This window comes from Juglans regia, chromosome 11, assembly GCF_001411555.2.
Source record: "Juglans regia cultivar Chandler chromosome 11, Walnut 2.0, whole genome shotgun sequence".
NCBI lineage: Eukaryota > Viridiplantae > Streptophyta > Magnoliopsida > Fagales > Juglandaceae > Juglans > Juglans regia.
The window spans coordinates 11,690,482-11,700,204 of NC_049911.1; the positions used below are offsets into that span (position 1 = coordinate 11,690,482).

At 36.2% G+C, this 9,723-nt stretch overlaps 1 protein-coding gene across 1 annotated transcript; it reads left to right on the forward strand.

The window, feature by feature from the left end:
* Positions 1-1,839: 1,839 nt before the first annotated feature.
* On the forward strand, positions 1,840-3,979 carry LOC118349894 (disease resistance protein RUN1-like). The gene is made up of 3 exons (XM_035695836.1): positions 1,840-2,457; positions 3,279-3,381; positions 3,726-3,979. Exons 1-3 carry the CDS (start codon positions 1,840-1,842, stop codon positions 3,977-3,979), a joined length of 975 nt encoding a protein of 324 aa, XP_035551729.1.
* Positions 3,980-9,723: the final 5,744 nt, after the last annotated feature.

The following is a 9,723-nucleotide window of genomic DNA, read 5'->3' on the forward strand; positions in this document are numbered from 1 at the left end:
ACCCCCCGTTCAACCAAGCCGAGTCCCTAGACTCGTCTCGGGGTCGAGGCTGGGTATCAAATCCCTAGTACTCATCAAGGCCTCACGACCAAAGAAGTCAAGTCCCTTGACTCACTACGGGGTAAGGCCAAGTCCCTAGACTCGCCATCCCCCCATTCAAGAAAGTCGAGTCCCTAGACTTGCCATGATGTCGAGTCGCTTGACTCGCTATTGGGTAGGGCCAAGTGCCTAGACTTGCTGACCCCTTGTTCAACAAAGCCGAATCCCTAGACTCTCCACGAAATCGAGTCCCTAGACTTGTTGTGGGGTGAGGCCAAGTCCCTATACTCACCGACCTCTTGTTCAACAAAGCCTATAAGAACTCAAGCCCAAAGAGATCAAGCTACGAAGACCTCCAGCCCCTCAGGCAAAAATCTAAGGCAGGCTAGAGGCCCTAGTCGGGCAATCACGTATTGGGCGCATGGCCACATGCCTTTCCGGAAAGGTTTTGACACCAAGCTCGGTCTAGCTAGGAGGCACACTGTGGGGTAGTAATCATTGGAGGGACTCAATGAACTATCGAGTCCTGCCATAAGGCACGTTGCAGACTGTAGCTCTTGGGCGCAGGCGGCAGGGTGTGTCCTATAGCAGGCATGACAGCCTATGGCACATCGCATACAATGCGTGTTAGGGAACTCAGCACGCAACAACATGCAGCTGTTGGACAGCTCGGCCATGATCTTACACCCTGTCACGGTAGGATGGTGGCGGCTGGCTTGACGTAACACGACCTGACATACTATTAGGACAAGGAGGAGGTGGCAAGTTTGACCCAAGCATGGCCTGACAGCCCACGATCTGCCTTAGCAGTCAGATCCAAATGAAGTATAAATAGCAGCCATCCCACCTATAGGAGGTCTCTCTCTGAATCCTTTTTACTACTATCTCTTTACTTAATCTTCTTCATCAAATACCCTCCACTGTCTTTGGCATTGAAGTGACCTCAAATGTCACCGGAGCCTACTCTTCCTCTTAATTGCAAGTCTCAAGGGTTTGGTTGTTGTGGAGCTACTCGGGCTATGAAACTTGACATCAACAACTCCCTAAGCCAATTCCCTTGTACTTTACTATCAATTATATGAAACTACATCATGCCTTGTCCCTTTGGATTTGGTATCAACAACAACTCCCAGATCATCAACGTACCAAGAAACCCTGATTCCTTATTAAAGCCTATAATTATCCTATGGATTCTAATTTAGAAACACCCCCCAAACTCTCCTAATTCTCACAAAAAAACAATGGAAATGTAAGGGTCAAGAGTTAAACATTATTCGGCACTACAAGAAAACCACTTATTTTGAAACTAGCTATTTCCAATGAAATGACTATTTCTAGCTAAAATGAGTCAGTTTTCATCGCAAAAAAAAGGGTCACATATATCTATTTTTCTTGTAGTGAGGGTGCTACAATATTGTAGATATGAGAACGGTCGTACTCTAATTTTATTAATAACCCTTATTTATGGTAGAGTAATACCTTATACAAAGGGAGCATGGAGGTTGCAACCAAAATCCCAAAACCATGCTCCTTATAATGTGCTATATTGCACATTAACACATCATCATATATTTGGCTCTTGAAAGGCTATCACTATCTCATAATAATTAATTATCTTATCATTTTTCTTAGGTATGAATCAACGATTATCCCATAAATCATTAAAAGGATACTTCAAGGATTGAGTCGTAACTTTTCAACTCTTTCCAAGGACCTTGTTGGAATAGAATCCCATGTGTAGGAAATGATGAACAAACTGGTATTGGATTGGATGATGTTCACCTTATAGGAATTCATGGTATGGCTAGAGTGGGTAAGACAACTTTGGCAGAAGTCATTTATGATAGAATATCTTACCAATTTGAAGCTAGCAACTTTATTGCTTGTATTAGAGAAGAAACTACAAATTGTGGTTTAGTTACTTTACAAAAACAAATTCTTTCTAAGATCCTCATGGAAAGGGCAATAAATATATGGGACAATTGTGAGGGAATGAATACGATACGGAATAGACTTTGTTATAAAAAAGTATTTTTAGTCCTTGATGATGTGGACAAAGAAGAACATCTAACAGCATTAACAAGGAGCCATGATTGGTTTGGTCTAGTGAGTAGAATCATTTTAATGAGTAGAGATAACCATTTGTTGAAAAGACATGGATTGAATGATATCTATAAGGTTAATGAGTTGAATAATGATGAAGCATTGCAGCTCTTTAGTTTGGTAGCTTTCAAGAAACCCTATCTTGAAGAAAATTATGTGGATTTATCCAAAGGCTTTGTGAAATATGCTCAAGGCCTTCCTTTATCTCTCAAAGTTTTAGGGTCCTCTTTGTTTGGTAGAGTAACAAATGCATCGAAAGGTGCTTGGGATCTACTGAAAGGAAATCCTAATAAAGGATTTTTAGATATACTTCAAGTAGGTTTTGATGGATTGGAGAATTTGCAAAAGAAATTGTTTTTAGATATTGCTTAAAGGAGAGGTCTTAGATAACATTTTAATGGATATATTAGAAAGTTTTGGTTACTACCCATACCTCAATATTGATATTCTCATGGAGAAATGGCTTATAACCATCTCATCTAAAAGGTTGAGGATGCATGATTTGCTACAAAAAATGGGTCAAGAAATAATCGCTCGAAGAGGCTGGCCGGGATAGTGGATTGTGGTATTATAAGGATGTCCTTCAAGTATTGAAGAATAATACTGTAAGTGGATTAATCCAAATATAAAACATGTATAGTGTATTTTCATTCTAATGCTTAAGTTTTTTGCAAATATTTCTCACACGATTTTATTGTTCTTGGTTTTTATGGAACTGACGTGATTGAAGGCATAGTGCTAAACTTACCTAATCAAAATGAGGAACAATTCAGTGTTAGAGCCTTCTCAAAGATGAAGAAATTGAGAATTCCTAAAATTCGCAACACAAGTTTTGTCAACATGAGTTTTTCTAATCTCTGTGATAAGTTATTGAATCTGCATTGGCACAGCGACCCTTTAAGATTCATTCCAACACATGGTACGAGTGCTAGAATGGTTTGAATATCCTTCAAAATCCTTGTCAAACAGCTTTCAAGCAGACAATCTTATTGAACTTAGATTTCCATGCAGTCACATCAAGCAATTGTGGAAGGGAAATAGTGTAACGTGTTTTCTGCTTGTTCTTCTTTCTCCTAGTGGTACCAAGCTCATTAATGTTTTTTTTTTGTTGTTCAATATTTATTGTTTTATAACAGAGTTTTGGGAGTTTGAAATGCTTTGATCTTAGTGGCTCTCAAAACTTGTTGGAGACACCAAACTTCACCGAAGTCTCAAGTCTTGAGACACTAGACCTTGAAGGTTGTACAAGTTTATGTAAGGTCCACAAATCTATTGGTGTTCTCAAACTGCTTAGACAATTGAATCTACATGCTTGCAAACTTCTTAAAATCTTTCCAAATGATATTAGCTTGGAGTCACTTGAACATTTTTTTCTTTCTAGTTGTTCAAGATTTGAGAAGTTCCCAAACATTGTGAGAAACATGACTTCATTGCGGTTTCTTTATTTGGATGAATTGCCATAAAGGAACTACCCCCATCATTTAAGAGTTTATGCGGCCTTTCCATATTGTCTTTACATTACTGCAAAAAGCTCTCAATTTTTCTGAGCATTATTTGTAGTTTGTCATCTCTTAAAATTCTAGATGTATCTGATTGCCTAGCACTTGGTGGAATTCAAGACATGAATGGTGAGGGGTATCTGGAACAATTGTATAAAGGTGGAATTGCGATCAAATTCCCTAAGTTCTTCGTAGTGCCAGAGTTTGGCTCAAATTACACTTGCTCTATGCAAGAAATGTTTATGATCAATGATGACTCTGTTGCGGCCTTCTATTTTGATTTTGATGATAGAGTCTACTACATTAGAAGCTTGAATCATGAAGAAAGTAATTTGTAGACAAAAGGCTATGAAGATGTGACTCTTTTGATCTCTTCATAAGAAGTAATATATATATATATATATATATATATATATATATATATATATACACACACCCACACTCCAATTAACCTCTTTTTGTTTTTTGTTTTTACTTCACAAGCAGGAAAATAATTGTTTTAATCCCAAGGTAATGTATGGATCTTCCTTGGGATTAAAACAATAATAGTAAGTGGGAGGGATATGTTCATTTTAGTATTTATGAAGTTGATGAGGTAGAGAATTCAGATCCAAGGATTTTCGAGAGCAGTCATCCTGATAAAGGCAAGTTTGTTGAGTTCGTTTATCATTTTGAGACTAATGAAGGTCCTCTAAAAGAACCCTTAGTGCTTCGTGCCCCTGAAGATCACCCTTCTGTAGGGCCATTTCGGTTTGGGCTGCATCTACCAACCAAGTGGTTTTTGGAACAGTCAAATAATTTAGATGGATGGAGCTACATTGGAGCATTAGTTAAAACAAGTAGCTCGAACGTGAAGGTGAAAGGGTGCGGGGCAAGGCTTCTATGTCAACATCCTCTGTCTTTATTATATAATGCCTTTATTCCTTATATTGGTTTGAAATTAGAAAGTAGGCATCATCATTGTTGTTGTTTGGAAATGTGTGAGGTGGGTCAGTACTCTAGGCCAAGTTGTGTAAATGGATACAATTCATGTATATATTGAGGCTTTCAACAATTATTGTTGCTAGCGATTGGCAAGACGTTTGAGCATGTTGAAGTGTGAGATTTGCAGTGCACTATACCAGCTGTACATTAATTATGAGATAGAACTCTTCATTCCAGCTATTCAAAAGATATCAGCTAAGCCATTCCAGATGTAATTCAGGTAAAATTTCCCTTGGGTTAAGATCGACCGACCTTAGTTGTGTTCCTTTACATTTTTTCCACAAATTTCTAATATAAAAATATTGACCGCCCTCCTAAATATGTGTGTGTGTGTGTAAAAGAGTTTATAATATATTTCTAATATTACATACAGAAGTAAAGTTTTAAAATTTTATAAAAATGTACCATATATCATTTGCAATTCATTAGGGTTTCTTAGTTTTTTCAACCCCTCTTATCTCAATCTATAATCTGTAAAAAAGGTTTTTATGCTCTCCAACCACACATCCCCACGTTGTAATTTCATTAATTACTTTACAATAAACTAAATCAATAAATCCCAAAATAGAGCCCAAAACTTTTATAAATTCTAATATTATAATAATTATTCTTATCATTCCATACACTTCACACCATATCTCTTTTTTTTTTTAATAAAAAATATGTAATATATGAATTATGAGCAGAATAATTTAATTAGTTTAGTAAAAATAAAATAAAATACCACTTTTAATTTTAAGAGGCTTTGTAGTCACTATTCAAACTACCACTTGGAGAGATTGTCCAAATCTAATGGCCATTCAAGCGTATTAAAAGAAGAGAGGTGCTACTCTACTGCTCAAAGTAGCTAGCTACAACTTACCACTAGGCCAAAATTACTTTTGTATTTTTTTTTCATTTTAAAACATTTTTAAAAAAATATAAGAAAAAAATATCAATACACTAAGAGCCACTTCCTTAACTATTAAGTAAAAAAAAAAATACATGAGGTGTCAAAGTGAAGGGGCAAATTGAGTGGGCAAAGTAGCATTTTTCTTAAAAGAATGTGCCAACTTTTTCCCCCTTTAATATTTAGAAAGTTAGGAATCAGTTTATCAGTCCCATCTAGATCAGAGTTGACTGGCCAATCCTATTAAGATATTGTTATTTTATTATAGGATAATGTTGGGCAGCACCAATTGTGATTCTCAAATATGCACACTAATGCAAATGATTTTTTTAAAGTATTTTTTAAACATCCTTAATCATAAGAAAAAAATACAAATTCACTAATAATCACTTTCGTAATCACATTTCAAGAGCATACTTAGATTGAGATAAAACTACACCTGGGAGTTGCGGGTGACTTGAATGCCTAAATAATAGTGTATGAGAACCAGGTCTTTCATTGCAAATTGTTGACTAAGAGTAGTAGTGAAGGCATTAAGATGAGAGGGGTTTGAACCGATGAGAAGAATATCATATACATATAAGAGTAAAAAAATAATTCCTAGAGATGAGTGATATATGAAAATTGAAGGGGTAACAGAGCTATATTGGAAACCATAGGAATAAAAAAAGTACTAAATTTATCAAACCAGACACGAGGGATCTATTTTAAACCATATAAGGCCTTGTTTAACTTGCAAACATAAGAGGAAAAAGTAGGATGGATAAAACCTAAAGATTGGTAACTAAACACGTCCTCCTGGAGATCACCGTGGAGGAAGACATTATTGACATCGAGTTGGCGAATATCCCAATGGCGAACAAGGGCAATACTAAGAATTATTCGGATGGTGTCGAGCTTGATTACAAGATAGAACATCTTTGTATAATTGACACCATCAATTTGGTGGAAGCCCTTAACAACAAGGCGAGCTTTAAATCGATTGAGAGTACTGCTGGCATTGATTTTGGTCTTGAAGACCCACTTGCAACCAATAACATCCATGTGAGGGGAACGAGGCATCAGTGTCCTAATGTTGTTGTCTTGAAGAGCTTGGATCTCATCTGGTAGTGCTTTGGTCCAGCCAGCATGGTTAAGGGGAGAGCATATCGCCTTTGGTTCCTTGGGAAGGTCAACAACAGTGTGATAGTCGGCGTACTTCAGGTTGGGTTTGCGGATCCCAAACTGAGAGCGGGTTACCATGTTGTGGCAAGGAGGATCTGAAATGAGTGGATCAATGGGCGGGAATGGGGCTCAGCAAAGGGGGGAAGGTCATCATGTTGGGCACTAGGAGGCTCGACTCGGGGTGAAGCCAGAGGAGACAGCTCCACGGGAGTCAAAGATGGCATAGGGGTGGCACCAATAACGGGTGACATGGAATCAGCTTGTGGAAGAGGTGCCTGCACAGAAGAGACACTTGTTGGGTTAGAATGTGTAGAGCTTGGTGAATGCCAATCCATAAATGTTGATAAACTTTGGTCAGAAGTGGGAGGCAGGTGGAGATTCCCAGGCTGCTTGTAAGGGAAGGTGGATTCATAAAAAACAATGTCAGGAGATGAAGGTTCAACGAGAGGTGGGGTGGTAGCATTTATACTGTTGGTGTTTGTCACTATAGCCCATAAAAATACATGGGAGAGTTTCTGGGTCAAATTTGTTGTGCTTATTGTCCCAAGTATATGGGTAGCATTTAGACCCCAAAGACCCAAAGAGATGTGTAGTTGGGATAATGACCATGAAGAAGGGAAAATGGTGAGTTAAGATCTAATGTAGTGGAAGGAAGACGATTTATTAAGAAAACAACGGTTGAAAAAACTTCGACCCAAAAACGTTTTGAAACACCACTTTGAAAAAGTAAGGTCATACCTAATTCACGAATTGTTCGGGGGTGTGAGGATATGAGTATTGATGGAGAATACCTTATTGTTGAAGGTGATGATTGAGTTGGGTGTTGGTGAACTGACCACCACCCTCAGTTTGAAAGATTTTGATATTTTCGTTGAATTGATGTTCAACAAATTTTTCAAATAAAATAAAGACATTAAAAAATCAGTTTTTTTTTTTTTTTTGTAAAGGAATAAACCACATATATTTAGAAAAAGTATCAACAAGACATGCATAATAATGAAAATTTCCAATAGATAAAACTAAGTCGGGTCCCCATAAATCACAATAAACTTTATCAAATACATTTAAACCAATAGTAGAAGATGGTAAAAATGGAAGTTTGCTCATTTTGCCTAACTGACAATTCTCACAAAGAGTTGCTTTTTCTTTTTATCCATTTTTTTTTTTTGTTGAGAACAGAAATAAATCCTTAAGAACGAAGAACACTAAGTGTACATGCTTGGGGATGTCTCAACCATTGATGCCACACTTATTCAGAAACAGTTCGAAATCGAGTGGAGAAGTGAGCTTCAAGTGGTAGGGACAGTACATATAAGTTACCCTTTCATCTTCTGTTCAACAATGTGCAATTATTCGCCCTTTCCTTGATAGAGAAACCAACATTGTAAAATTCACAATTATAAGGATAATCAGTTGTAATTGGCTAATTGATAAAAAAATTCCAAATCAAGAACATGTAAAATATCTTTTAATTTAGAGCATCCTCATCCGGTTCCCTATAAAATTCCATAAATTTTAACTAAAATACACCATTCCTTAAATTTTATCCAAAATTTTACCTATGTTTAAAAAACCCTACATCTTATTCTCTATATATTCCCTATTCTATTAAAATAACTTTTCCCATTCTTTCTTTATTACTTTTTTCTCTTCTATTTCCATTCTTAAGTACTAACTCTTTTGTCTTTTTCCTCTGGTTTTCAAAAATACTTTCTACTATATTTTGTAAACACTTTATACAATTTTAATCCGGATACAATAATACTTTTAAAACTAATACAGTATTACGAATAATAGTTTTTTCTTAAATATGTGTGATTTCCAATGCAATGATATTTTTAAATATATTTTTGTTTGCATATATAACAGTAGTATTTTATTTGTATTGTGTAACGGTAACAATTTTCGTCCATCATCCAATATTTAATTATTTTCAACCTTTTGCCAACGGTAAAATTTGTTGCCCTTTCTCTAACGGTAATTGATTACGCCCAAAGAATAATGTGGTAGTTGTAGCACAGCTTTGGGGTGTCGATTCCTCAAGGAGACTGATTAAAGAAACATACAAAGAACGAAAGAACTAAAGGAAAATGTTTAACTATCAAGACGAAAGAATTAGTTTTAAATGCGATTTAGCAACTAAAATTACAAGGATAAAAATAAGGATTACTCAAATTACAAATAGCAAAGCATCAGGAATTCCTTGCTCAAATTGGGTATTTTTGTTCATTCTTGATTCATCGAATTACACAATTGGGAAATTCAACTCCAAAGTCTGCAATTGGAAAATATAGAACTACAAACCACACTAATCCAAAGATAATTGTTTGATATATCATTCACCACTTTTTAAACTCTGTGAATTATTATCCTTATTGACAAAATCGAATGACAACAATATACCCAGTGGGCAATATTGCAACAAAAAATTAAATCAGTAAAGACAATGAATCCATCAAAACTTAGATAATAATAGTAAGTGGGAGGGATATGCTCATTTTACTATTTATGAAGTTGACGAGGCAGATAATTCAAATCCAAGGATTTTCAAGGGCAATCATCCCGATGAAGGCCAGTTTGTTGATTTTCTTTATCATTTTGAGACTAATGAAGGTCCTCTAAAAGAACCCTTAATCCTTCGTGCCCCAAAGATCACCTTTTTGTAGGGCCATTTGGGTTTGGGGTGTATCTACCATCCAAGTGGTTTTTGGAGCAGTCAAATAATTTGGATGGATAGAGCTACATTGGAGCATCAGTTAAAACAAGTAGCTCGAACATGAAGGTGAAAGAGCATGAGGCGCGCCTTCTATCTCAACATCCTCGTTCTAAATTCTATAATACCCATGTTCCTTATATTGGTTTAAAATTAGAAATTAGGCTCATCTTTGTTGTTGTTTGGAAATGGGAAGTCATATTGTTGTACCTATTCTTTTCTAAGGCATAGTAAGGAATTAAAATATGTGAGCTACGGTGGGTCAGTACTCCAGGCCAAGTTGTTTAAATGGATGCAATTCATGTATATATTGAGGCTTCATCAATTATTAA